This window comes from Nothoprocta perdicaria, unplaced genomic scaffold (assembly GCF_003342845.1).
Source record: "Nothoprocta perdicaria isolate Ctin4 unplaced genomic scaffold, notPer1 scaffold_20, whole genome shotgun sequence".
NCBI lineage: Eukaryota > Metazoa > Chordata > Aves > Tinamiformes > Tinamidae > Nothoprocta > Nothoprocta perdicaria.
In genome coordinates, this window is record NW_020455205.1 from 2,756,246 (window position 1) to 2,770,328 (window position 14,083).

General features: G+C 38.3%; 1 protein-coding gene across 1 annotated transcript in view; it reads right to left on the reverse strand.

Annotated features, from left to right (window-relative positions):
- The window catches only part of COL24A1 (collagen type XXIV alpha 1 chain), a 115,634-nt gene that overhangs the window by 67,706 nt on the left and 33,845 nt on the right, over positions 1–14,083 (reverse strand). The window contains exons 10-19 of the mRNA XM_026038019.1: positions 13,744–13,797; positions 12,402–12,446; positions 9,353–9,406; positions 8,947–8,991; positions 5,321–5,374; positions 3,806–3,850; positions 1,258–1,311; positions 1,121–1,165; positions 684–737; positions 27–80 (exon numbers count right to left, since the gene is read on the reverse strand). Of these exons, the coding sequence (XP_025893804.1) occupies positions 27–80; positions 684–737; positions 1,121–1,165; positions 1,258–1,311; positions 3,806–3,850; positions 5,321–5,374; positions 8,947–8,991; positions 9,353–9,406; positions 12,402–12,446; positions 13,744–13,797 (504 nt within the window). The remainder of the gene's footprint in view (positions 1–26; positions 81–683; positions 738–1,120; positions 1,166–1,257; positions 1,312–3,805; positions 3,851–5,320; positions 5,375–8,946; positions 8,992–9,352; positions 9,407–12,401; positions 12,447–13,743; positions 13,798–14,083) is intronic.

Sequence of the window (14,083 nt, forward strand, 5' to 3'; positions counted from 1 at the left end):
GAGAAAAAAATAAAGTTTAAACTTACAGGAGGTCCTGGCTTTCCTCTGATCCCTGGTGGTCCTGGTAAGCCAACAGCACCCTGAAAAATAAAATAAACAAACAAACAAAAAAAAAAMCCAAGCAACTAAATACAAATTAAAATGGATCATTGCCTTATGTTGAAAGCAATAAACAGGCTGGTATCACTTTGCCACCCAAAGTACTCTTCAAAATCAATCTGTGGGATCTCAAATGAATTCAGCAAAAGAGTTCTCAGAGGATACACTATTTTAGTGACTTCTGATTTAACAGTTAAAGAACTGAATGCTTGTCGTAATTATGCATTAAGCAGATCATGGGCTGCTGTTAGCCAAAGTTGGTCCAGATGAAGTCCAAATGAACTCTCAGGATCAATGGGAATTATCTTGTTCAACAGCCTCTGAGCAGCTTTCAATAAATAGATGACACCAAACCCTGAACACGTGACAGCCAGAATTCTGCCATGCATTTTATGTGTYGTCATTCACTGCTTTCCCAAGTGAGTTTTAATTAATATAGCATTTTTCAAAACTGTGGTACCCTGTAATTTTAGTACTGCATTCTGCTTTTAACTAACTGAGTTGCTGTACTTCAAAAGACTCCAAAAACCTAAAGAAGTTGCTGGAATTGGACTAGTCTGTAGAACAGTGCAATTAGAAATTACCTTGTCTCCTGGGTACCCCTGGTCTCCTGGTTCTCCTGCAAGGCCATGTTCACCCTAAACAACACATTATTTTATACAGATATATGTATGTGGTTTATAACATGGTAGTTCTCAAAATTAGAGAAGGAGAAAAATACAATCAGTGCTTATTATTTAAAAGCCTAGCACAGAATGTCTTTGAGCTAGGATTTACAGCACCTAGCAAACCTTACAGACACACTATATACCATTTTGTTCATTAAAAGTTCTCTGTTCAGAAGTAATTTTGTCTAAATGATCAGATTCCAGGTCTGAAATACTTTATAAAGAGAAAAAAACAGAAGAGAAAAGAAATCAAAATAAAAACAGAAGGCTTTGTCAAGCATGTTATTTGGCTCAAGATTTTATAAAACACTGACAAAATTGTATTTCTAGGATAAAGGAAATATTTAAATCACCTTATCACCTTTCATTCCAGGCTGTCCTGCACTCCCTGGAAGACCCTGTTAAAGTGAAGAAAATAAAAATCCAAAGCTTGTCTATATCTCAGAAAGCAGGGAAGGCACCGGGGCTGTGGGAGCATTTCACACCGTACCATGGGCCCTGGAATTCCTGCTGGTCCGCCTGGTCCCGCTGGCCCAGCACCTCCCTAGGAGACAGCAGAAAAGGCAACTGCATTAAATGTTTGCTGAAATCTGGTAACTTTGAGACTGGTAGCGCAATATGGTGCTTTCTGTGCCATAGACACAAGCCAAAAATCTTTGTTAGTCTAATTTCCTGAAGGAAAGCACCCATACTATAAGTCCTCCACCATCAGGATTCCCATCCACATCAGTAATGCCAGAAAACAATTTTCCCTCCTCTTTTGAGGAGTAAGTATCCAGAARTAAATGGTGTGCAGGCTGATGTTGATTAAGGAATCTTTCATCTCTATCTTTCCTCTCTGCCTTTGGTGTAATAGGAATATCAGTATTCTGCAAGCATCAAATTTGGCATAAATGAATTATTCTGCTGTTGATGGTAGCATTTTGTAAAAAGCAGGGTTTTTTTTAAATCTTTCATTGACTTGAAGATGAAAAAAAGTAATTCTCCCCCAATTGCACCAAGTGTGCAGAGAGGGAAACAAAAAAAAGTATTTAAAAGATCAACACAGCATCACTACATTAGGGAAAGATGGTTAGATGGTTCATTTTTAAGGGAAAAAAWTGGTTTGGTCATTGCAGTAGCAGGTTTTCTCAAAATCCCCATCTTACTAAAACTCATGGCCTTGCAAATCATGAGAGACTGACTGCTCAGCCAGCCAAAACTCTAAACTTGGCAGGAGTTTTAATATATTGAAAAACTCATGGAAGGAAGGAATTCTTGGACTCGGCTTGCCCATGCTGCTTGCTTTACCATTGTTCTCATGAACAAACATAAAAGCATAATTAGTTCTGGACTGTGCATGCAGCTGGGTTGGACAAGCTACTTGAATTAATTTTGTTGGCTTCCGCTAGTATAATATTTAATCTGGTGCTCAACATTGCGTCTTTGTAATGGTATAATGTGATACAATTGACTAAGTGTTCTAGGACGAATATTAAGGTCTCTCTTTGCTTGGTTCTGGATGACCCTCAGCACTTGCTTGAACAGAGTGACGTGAAAATTGAGGCCAGAACTTGGGAGTGCACAAGCCCATGTGGAGAGAGCAGGTGCGGGGCAGGAACTCTGCAACAGYCGCAAGACTGCAATAGTTTCTTGTAAAGAAAATACAGGTAGAGATTAACTCCTCCCATTATCTTACTGTTTGGGAAACTGGGAACAACATCACTAAGACACCCAGAGGGGTGCACAGGGCTGGTCACACCGATGTACTGCATGAGCCCAAGACTCATCTTGTTAGCTACCAAAGTTTTTTTCAGTCATGTATTGACCTTAGTTTTAAACCACACAGATTTGCTGGTGCTTTGGAAGCTTCCCAAGGCTGTTGAGAAATTTTGAGAAAATATTGGTGGACCCTTCCCCTCAACTGCAAAGTCTTCCTGAACCAGTAAGGTCTTATCAGCCAGGAAGTCTGCTGTTCTCAAGCAGCATTTTTGTCTCAAGGAAGCAAGATGGTATTAGATATGTAATAGGTATCAGGCTGTCAGAAGGTCGCACAGTGACCCTACCTATTTATACATAATGTGTATATATATATATATATACACACACACATATACATATATACACACACACACACACACACACAGAGTCCTCTCTGGAAGGAAAAGACCCAAATTGTCACTTTTCATAAATAAAACCATAAGCAAGAGCAGCTTAGGTTGATAAATACACATGACTAGGAAGCAAACCTTGATTTTTCTCTTCATTTTAAGGAAAAAAATATGCAGAGTAAGCATGCACATAACTATGGTGCTTTACACAGCTGAAACGGTGCAAAGGGCCCCAAAGTGAGAGGTGGTAGCTCACACTGATGGAGCTCACATGCAGAATCTTTAGACACTGTGTGCTGGTCAACATCACACACGGACAGAAAAGTTAGATGGCCATCAGGGTAAACTAACCAAGTTTTCAATAATGTTTTAGAGATCAAGACAAAGAAACAAAACCCCCCCCACACAATCAAGGCTTTCTTTATTCAAGTGTAAATATGCTGTTTTCTCCCACATATTATGAACTACAAACAAGGCTGGGTAACCATATTCAGCTGAGCCAACATGGACAATCAAACTCATGTCATCTGTCAGTAAACACATGAATTATTTGAAATAAGGGAATAAGGCCACACAGCCTCAAAGTGTCACAGATGCTCTTATCCCTTGTACAGTACACCCAYGTTGTGAGACACGCTCTGGTGTGACTGCCTTGATACAGCTACAGTCTGCAACTACATAATGGGTAACAAAAGCTTATTCTAAGAATGTATCTAAAAAGGAACATTTGAAGACAATGAAGAAAAACAGACATGAAAAAAGAAATTCAGCCACAGAAGATCAGAAACAGGAATATAAATAGAAAAATACTATCTGGATGCTCCACACTACCATACAGATGCACAAGCAATATGAAAGCCAATTTTGTGATCTTAACTGCACCAGTGGCTAATGAAAAAGTCTAAATAATTCCCTGAATCCAATCAAAATAAATGGATGTCTACTCACTCTTAGTCCTGGAAACCCAGGAGGTCCAACACCGCCAACAATTCCCTTAAAAGATAAGTAACTTTAGATTATCGGAATTTTAGTATTTTAACAAATTATCAGTTCTACTAAGATAAATAAAAATCATCTGCAAAATAAATTGGAATTTATCTAGGGAGATCCTGAAAAGTGTCAGCTTGCCATTGTGTAAAGAAATACACATACTGAAATCCTTGACTGTGAAATCAGATATTCGTGCAATAAAGTCATTCCCATGTTAGTCAGGAATGCCAGATTTGATATCCTGGTATTTTAAGAGACAAGACGAAAAAACAAGAGGGATGGCAGAGGACTCCATAAGACACTATCAAGGTTACATTCTCCTTATGGAAAACTACTACTTGATGTGAACAAGTCCCTCCAGGCCTCAAGGTTACATTCTCCTTATGGAAAACTACTACTTGATGTGAACAAGTCCCTCCAGGCCATCACCCTTCCTGCAGACTGGCCCAGTCTCTGTGACCAGGAACTCCATGGAAATCCTGCCAAGGGCTCGCCGCAGTCTGACATGCTCTGACATTGCCCCAACAGGGTCTCCTCAGAAAACACAAAATAATTTTCTCCCATGTCTCAAAATTCTGGCACTGGAGGATAACAATTGCATGAGCAATATTTGCGGCAGCTCTTCTTAAACGATTTTCCAATCTCGGGTCAGGAAAGGGCAGGTCTTTAGCAAGAAAACCAGCTCTGCCCATTTCCAAAAGCAGCTGATAGCAGTTTCCAAAAAGGAGACCCAGCAGTGAGATCAGACTGAAAGTGCCCTTTGCTTGTGTGGCTCAAAGCTTTTGCACTGGTTTCTCCTATCAAAAGAAACCTGGGCTTGGAGTCTGCGCGAGAGCTTCCCTACAAACAGGGTGAGAAAAGGCAAAGCTCCTCGGAGCACAGGCAGTGAAGCAGTGTAGGCACCACAGCCTGAGGGCTGCAGCAGCAGCGCACTTCAGCCTGCGAGCACTGCCAGGGATGGAGCTACTACCACACTGATCATAACCCACTAAGTAGTGRCATACCAGGAATAATGCGTTCAGTATCATTCAAAGCATAAAATCATAAAACCAACTATCAAATGCACTAGCATTCAAAAGCCAAGGTTTTGGTACACAAATTCAGAATGCCTTTTTTTTTTTTAATGGGATCCTAGAATTATGGTTTAAATAAAGAATGCAAAAAATATCCAATGCMAGAATTTCTGAAGGCAAAACAGTAATCAGTAATACAAGAGGGACAAGAACATAGCTCACTCTTCAGGTAGCCAGCACCTGTGGCACTGAAACTGCTGGGAGCACTAACTTCTTCCCTTTCACTTTACGTCCACTGCTCACTTCAGTACTGACCTAGCACTTTCCACATTTAAGTAGCAAATCTTGCCACAGGCTTCAGAAGTTTGCTTTTCAGAAAAAAAAAATCCATTTCTATTTTGGAAGTGTTATTCATGAATGTTATGTATTTTACCATGTTAACACAAAATTTGATACTTACAGGATTCCCATCTGGACCAGGTGGTCCTCTGTTCCCAAAGTCACCTGGAAAACCCTAAAGCGGAAAAGAGAAGGTTGTTCTTTAGGAACCAGACACAAATGATGGTTTGAGCATCAAAGTCGTACAGATTTAAAAATTGACATCAGCAGCAGGGTTTGGGAGGGAGACAGAGAAAAGGTAGAATTTTTCAGCCTACTCTTCAASTGGTGTTTGGTGTTTTATAAAATCGTATCCAAAAAGATGCGATTACATACTGCAAGTGAAGGATAAAAATGAGTGCTTTGAGAGCACTATTACAGCAATGCAAGTCAGATTATTGGTGCTTGGAGTCTATTTCCTTCGTTGGTGCTTTTACCTCAATTTTTTTCTCCTGTGGCCCACAGAATTCACTAAAACATTCCATCTTTCACTCTCTTCTTACTGTTCCCCAATACTGTTCCAGACCCAGAGTGAGAAATGTGCAGTAGAAATCAGATTTTCCACTCTGGCACAATACTCTCCTCACCAGTGTGAGCACTTGCCTTCCTCGGTCTGCATCCAGAGATAGAAACAATAATGCAAACAAGATACAGGGAAGCCTCATTCATTTTGATCAGTTTTTGCAATAGAGCTTAGGTATCAGAGATAGCAATCCTTCTTTAACACAAGGATGCAGAAGAAATTAGACYGGCCCAGTAAAACATTAAAGCATCCTGTAAAGCAAGATTAACTTGTTACCCTTTTCTAATAGCATAATATTTTGGTTGGGATGTGAACTGTTAGAAGAGGTAAAATTGAGATAATGTACATGAGTATTTAAAAAAAAAGTCAGCAAAAGGGAAATGGAGAATGCGATGGGAGAGTTTTTCCAGTGAYCAGATCACAAACACAGCTTGCAGATTACTACTTACGTACAGCACAAAAACACAATGCCATGGATTATTAAGGAGACATTGCCCACATTATCGTAACTCCATTCTCAAGAGCATGAGTCTAACTGATGCCAATAAAACTATTTTAGTAAGCAGAAAAAGAGAAARATTTCCAACCTAGGAAAACGGTCAGAAAAGTCTAAAATTGGAAGTAGTTTAATAGTACTACTGTGCAACAAATGTTTTACTACATCAATATTATCTAACACGTTACTATAAAACATATGAAGGAAGACTATTCCTAATAGAAAACAGAACCTTAACTGCTTTTGCACAGTTACAATGTACTAGACTAATAAATTCCTGGTACAGTTTATAAAGTCTGTCACGTTGACTGCTGGTTGTAACTAGTCCTATGTAGAAAAAAAACTATGTTAAAAAATCTCCCTAAATGTGGTCTAACTACATACAAAAAAWACCACATCAGAGTAACATGACAGACAACGCATTAGAAATACTGCAGAATTAGCCAAATTTTGTACTATAAGCAAACAACAAAAAGAAATGGGATACATATGCTTTGGCTATAAAGCATTTTTTTTTTWAAGTGAATATCCTACCAAGCTCAACCAAATCCCCACTCTAATCTTCATAATAAAGATTTTGGCAAMTGAATATTTTGTTCCATTTCAAATATGCCAAACATTACAACTACTCAAAGTTACTACTCAGCAAGCCTTCTAAGTGGTTAACATTTTGAATATCAATGGTATAGTCCCTTGTCAAGTATCAAATATATTACCTGTCAGTCTCTTAAGATGAGAAACTAAAGATCAGCAAGTCTAATTGCCCTATCTATGATCTTTCTAATATGCTCTGTAGTTTTCAATCCTTATTAAATATTAAATGAACTACTTTATCCAGTGGAAGACCACAGTCTCCACTTTTTATATTTCAGATTACTTTCCAAAAAATGAGATCATATTCAGGCTTTGTTTTCTTCCAGAAGGAACTTTGCCAGTCAGACTATTCCTTTTCCAGGATTATTATTGTCAGAAAATGYGTCCAAAGAAATAAGCTGCATCCTAGACAGGGCCAGGCATCCGATCTCAGGCACATTCCCATGCCAAGCACCCTTTAGTGACAACATGCAGCCCCAGATCCCTGGGGAACTCTTAGCTCTCTGACGGTGCCTTTGCCCCAGCGTCCACCACAGCTACTGTTATCTGGCAACAAGGGAAAATCTCTGTCTAGCAAAGCACACTAAGCCAGGCTCCCATTTAACTGCTTTGCTGGATTGGTCACTATATTGGGAGACTTTAGCCAAGTAGGTGCTTTATGGGCAACAGAAAGGCTTTTGAATGACATTGGGATTGTGGAAATGACAACATTACAGGGGAACGAGCACTCAAAGGTTAGTCAGCAACATGGCACAGAGGCACTCTCAGTGACGTCTCTTGTGTATTAAACAATTTCAGATTGATTTTTATAACTTAAAAGCCCTCATCAGAGCACGATGTGGTACTGAGGCTGTGTTCTCGTAATAAATGAGACAAGTGCACAGGGCACACAGCGCCAGCCCAGAGGGACAGACACAAACCACCACACTGGCAATCAGAGGCTGCAGTGACATCTGCCACTGAGAATGAGACTGTAAAGCCCAACAGGTTTGCAGAGCACCCTCCTGCCACCTCCTCTGCTTTACGCCCCCTGAGCACAAGCCCTCCGTTTCCCTTCTACATTAACTGCGTCGTGTGACTCACTGACACGAGCACACTACCAACTACTGCAGTATATTGAGGGACAGACTTGTCCTTGTACACTSCTCTCATGCAAAGCCGTAGAGTTTAATTCACACTATAAGCAAACTATAACATGTTCAAAAAGCATAGAAGCATCCTTATTAGCTGAATAACTAAAAAACAGAACCTTACTTTGACGTTATACCTTAACAATTTAATAGCAGCTTCAGAAAGAGCAGTTTATTTGTCTAATGACACTTCTATGTGTACCTTTCTTTACACAATAGACCTCTATCGAAGGCTAGTGTCTTTTTCATATGATGGTAGCAAAACATAGTAAATAAAAAAATTAAACAGAATTCTCCACAATTTTTATAGCAGACATCTGCTAGAGGAAAGGGAACAGTACTGCTGCAAAAGCATGTTCAAAGTGCTATATGGAAGTCATCTGAAATGCTAAGTGCAAGAGGGTGCATGACTGGGGATTGCTATTGCTGTTTCCAATAGCAAACCACAAGCTAAAATTGGAAACTCCTGGATAGCTTCAAAGATCTCAAATAATAAGGTCACAGCAGAAAACAAAAGACTCGGCACAGAAGATAAACCGCAGAAATAATGTAAGCCTTGATAATGTAGGCTTGGAAGATCTGTGTTTATTTTCAGTTGTAGAAATATAYGGTAAGCATAGAATAGCTTTAATTTACCATAGCCCAGAAATATCAGACATTRGAAGGTGCTGATTTGCATTTTAAACAGCACCAAAATTAAACTTCTAAAACTTGCAWCATATCTAGACCTTGGACAAACACTAATTTTAAAAGAATGTATTTCTGTGCTTCTGTACTTTAACCGTCCTGAAGGTGACATKAATAACCATCCACAAGGCTCATCATGTCAAGCCTTCTTCACTTCAGTACTTGTACTAGGAAACAAGAGAAAGCTTTCTGCAGAAAATACAGAAGTAAACKTTTTCACATCATGCAGTGACTTACAGGGCCATTTATGCAGAAATGATAAGCGTCAGAACTCTTACCTGTCTCCCTTTAGGGCCTCTTTTGCCATGCAGACCTGGAATGCCCTGGGAAGAGATAGCCCATCATAACTAGGTTTTCTTCTCTTCAATAATTTAAAATCAGGAAATTAAATTTCCACTCAATTGGAAAGCATAGTTTGAGAACAAGCACCATAAAGAAAAGACTTGAGCAAAGAATCATAAAGCCAGTGTCCTATAAGGGGCACATATATATATATATATTTTTTTTTTTTTAAATCAATTTTGCCTGTTGACAAAGGGTCAAATGAACGGTAACATCTTCTGTATTTTTTCAGGAATCAGTTCTGATATACACTGCTTCCTTAACATATTGCATTTCCACACAAATTCCAATACTTCACTGTATATGCATKTCATTAAACTATCAATCTTTCTTTAAACATACCCTTTCTCCTTCAGGTCCAGGTTGTCCTGCCATGCCTGGAGGTCCAATGAATCCCTTAAAACATAAAAACACTTCTTTTAAAAAAGGCTRCTTCCTACCAACACTACTTCGCCTTGGTATTGGTCAGCTGTGAGTTCAAGATCCAAGGATTAATTCATAATTTACTTTCCAATCAACTACAAAAACAACTCACTATGATACATGTAGCAAAWACACTAACCATACAAAGAAAGTGTTCCAAAAAGTCAAAGTTGCGGAGAGCTCTAATAAATGAAATATGTAATAGAAGTTACTAAAATTTGTCTTTAAAATGTGTTATAAAAATCATAACATGTTCGTTATCCTGAATAACTTTCCTGGTAGTTCTTATATACAAGTGTCCCAGAGAGTTTATACGCAGAATGTTTCCCTTAAAATAAAGTCACAATGTATTTCCCTCTCACCTTCTCCTTCAGAAAGACAGAAATACATTTTCATTTCAAGTCAGCCTTCCTGTGTTTTTGCATGGTACCATAGCTCTTCCATGGTGATTGTAAAATGTGCGGAGAAACAGACTTTTTGCTAAATCCATCGCCAAATGTGTTACTTCAATATGAAAAGTCAATGGGTCCTCCTTCTGTGGAGGACCCATTAAGACAAGTGACTTGCTAAACACTGGGTAAGAGAGGTCAGGTCACTGAGACATGCTCACAAGCCAGACAGTTAAGAACTAATTAAAAGAACAGATAGGTAGAAGAAAGAAAAAAGAAAAGGAAAGAAAAATCCCTGAAATCAAGATATTCAGAAGTGGAGAACTTGTTGTTTGAGCACCTTTAGAAAATACTTTTCTCTCTGGCTGACTCAATTTTTCTTTCTACCACTATATAGATCTCAGAAGTCTCATCCTTTTTCCCMCCTATCTTTCTCCCATCACATATATCAAACCCTATAATGAAAATTATAAAAGCAGGACATTTTTCCTGACAGGAATCTTCATAACTACATGATAAATAACATATATGCAATCTTTTCTAAATGATAATAGCAAGTCAAGTTAGACTGTTGCAATGCTCATGAAGTGTGTGATTTCCAAGTGTTTCCCTCTCTTCAGGTCTTGCTTGTTGGTCACTCAATTCCCGTAAAATGTGCAAAAGCTTCCAGGTCCCTATGCTTTTTTACTGCATTTTCTTAAATGACTGTATGTGCAAGTATTTTATATGCTGTCTCATAAGGCTTGTAAATTACCTCTTGTAGCACTGCTTAATTATTGCTTAATTTTGTTACACTTGGTAGCTCATTTTTCATGCTTCCATTGGGGTGCACATACTATACTACATGGATATAAAGACACACTCTATATTCATTAAAAAATGACAGTACACTTTACAGATAGAAGTATGATAAAGTGATTTTTCATTACCAGATTTAAACTGAAATTGTAACAAAGATGTGAGCAACAACAACAAAAAATCATGATTTCATACATCCCTCTCTAGGCCTCTGAGTGTAATTAAATATTTTTTACTCATTCTTTCATGGTACTCTGCAAGTCAGTGCCCATCTTGATATCTAACCCTAGTGAAAACCAAGGAAACAAAGGCACTTCCCCCCCCCCCACAGCTCCTTAAAACAGCCGAAAAGCAGAATATAGCTTTCATGTAGGACTGATCTAAACTTAAAGCTCTTAAGGGATCATGCATTGTAATACATGACCAGGAATCCCGTAACCAAATTCCTCTGTGGCACACTAGCATAATCGCTATCCATAGGGCTGCATTGTCCTTTTTATTGTCAATTCACACAAAGGAGCACAAGCCTTACGACCTGATACTTCATTTCCCTAGCATTACCGATACACTACTAAAGGTTAATCATCTTCAGTTTTGTATCAAGAGAAAAAAAGTAACTTTTCAAGAGCGACTGAGATCACTTAATGTTTTGTTTGTTAGAAAGAATTGATAATTCTTCTCAATTCTGCATTGAGAATCTATGCAGAAGTCAAGAGAAGAAATGCAAGAGAGATGCAGTCCCTGAGGGTACCTGTGGGCACTAGATCATGACAAAGGAATTTTTCCCATCAAGGTAATGAAAAAAGACACAAAGAATTTTCCAAAGTCTAAAACCCTGTTCCAGGTGAAGGTAGTCTCCTCCTCTACCTCAGAAGGCAGTCTGAGTATTCTCCTTTTAAAAGCAAAGGCCAAAACCAAGTCTAGCAAGACGATGAGCTTATTTTAACAGAAATTTGGAAATACAGCATGCTGCTCTGCTATCTGTACAATGTGAGCACTGTAGAGCTGAGGGCCTGAGAGTGCCTCATGAAAGGCCCCTTCAAATCCCAGATGCAGCCAGCTGCAAGCAGGATACAGAACACCCCTGTCACTACCAGACCTGGAGAGCTGTCCTCAAGGAATATTTACACATGGAAGCACATGTATGCATGGGCATGTGCCTATTTAAAAAAGAAAAAGAAGAGCCAACCAATTTTTTTTTCTGCCCTGTGGACAATCAAGTTAACCTTGCACCTGCAAAGCACAGAAATTAAACCTTCAGTCTCTGGAATAGGTATCATTGGCTGAACTATTTAAAAATCTTGATGATATTGACTTTTATGCTTTTCATGCAACAGGACTGCTTCCCTTTATCAACTGCTGTAGCAGCTACAGATTGCAAATGCCAGATCTGTCTTCCCTCTTGACAGTTCCCATTATGGAAATAGTGCTTCAGGCAGGAAACATTTGCTCCTCTTCACTCCCAGCTCTCACAGCCACGTTCAGCACTGCTTTCCTCTGCTTGTCTGTACACATTCCAAGTGAGAGGAAGAGCAACAATACAAGCCTGCTCTATATTGCTCCCTGCTTACCGTGGAGRGAAAAGAAAGCAATAAAAAGTAGTAAATCCTTAAACTTATTTTGAAAACAACACTGATTTCTCACTTGTGGATTCTGCAAAGACCAGATCCAGATGATTGAGTGGACAAACAACTGTCAGGGTTCCTCCAGTCCCCGTTCTCATGTACTCTATGTATAAAAGTACAGTCATGCATGCCAAAATGCTTAAAATGCTTACTTACTCTTACACCTTTAGGACCTGGGTTACCTTCTGGGCCCGCTAAACCCTATTACAAAAAGACATGACTTTTACTTCACTCTAACAAAACAGAAATGCTATTTAAGAGAAATATAACAGTAACTGTTAACCACAAACAGACAATGCATCTTTCAGAATTTTAGGTGTTTAAGAGAGTGTCACCAAGGACCATATTCAGAAAGGTCTCCCCTTAATTCATGCCTGAATCTAACACAGTGACCGAAAGTTTATTTACATTAAACTGATTTCTTCTAGGAGGATTTCTTTTTCCAGATCCAGTGATCTGGCATTACAGTGACATCATTTCACAGGGTGTTTTTTTTTTTTTTAATGACACGTTTCCAATTCTTTTAAAGCCAACCTCAGAAGAGCATGTGCAGACCAAATGGTCTAAAAATTATACATGATTAAACACAATCACATTATCATCCACTACAGTATAAGATACGTTAATACAGTTTCAAAATATACAAGCCTACAAAAACAACTCAATAAATTGGTGAAATATTGATTAAATTCACCCTTTAAGCAGATAMGAAACCAACAGAACTCAATAGCTGAATCTGGCTCACATATCTCTATGTAGGGAAAAACAATGAATATTTTTTCTTTATGTATTTATATTACCAGACCAAGGTATCAATTTTTATACAAGTGCTTGTCTTTATAGAGAGATGGCAAGTGCTTGTATTTTAAGACAGACAGTTCCCAATTTCGTCGGTTCTCAATTACCTGAACAGAAAACAAAACAAAACACTTAATTTTCTACAAAAAGCTGGAAAAATAGTTTCAGCAGTAAATATACTGGTGCAAATTAAGAGGAAGTTTCCAGCTGCACCTGAATTAAAAAAGTTCAAACCTAGAGCATAATAAGAGGTTTATGAAAGAGTAAAGTGTTTAGACATTCAGTGCTTTGCTAATGGATTTGTGTGTGTGCGCGCCAGAAAGGTGTAAAATTTCTATATCTAAATCACCCAGGGCCAGGTTTAAAAGGCATAAAGGACTATCGGTGAAAGTGGTGTGGTTTAAACATAAATGATACTATGCAAACCAATGCATTTACACTATTAGCAATTCTATAAGTTAGACAAGACTTTTTAAAAAAGTACAAGAGATCAAAGTAATCAGTCAGCTTTCCAATGTTCATCTGTCCAAAGCTCTACACACATTAAATCATATTAAAATTTACCATGGGGGAAATCAGATGAGGGAGAAATGAAGAGAATGATTTGAACAAATACCCTATATCAGATATTTTTAAATTAAAAAAAAAAAAAAAAAAAAAAAGAAAGAATGAAACAAAGACATTAGTATAGTTACTGCACCTGCCTGCCAGGGTAACCAACTGCTCCAGTACTGCCAGCCATTCCTGGAATTCCCTAAACAGCAAAGTCAAAACCAAACAAATAAACAACAAACAAAAAATCCCAACATATGTTAATGTCAGTTTTAGAGCTTATTATCTTGTAAGTCCTATTAATATGAACGAATTTAACTGCAGTGAAAATTTGCTTTTTGTGCTCGAGTAAAATCCCACAAATTACTATATATGTAATTTCAGCTACCTTTCCTTGGGAAAGCATTGCAAGTGGAGTGGGCCAAGATATTGTGAAATATGATAAAGCAAAATATCAAATTCCAGAATGAAAGCCATATACTATATTT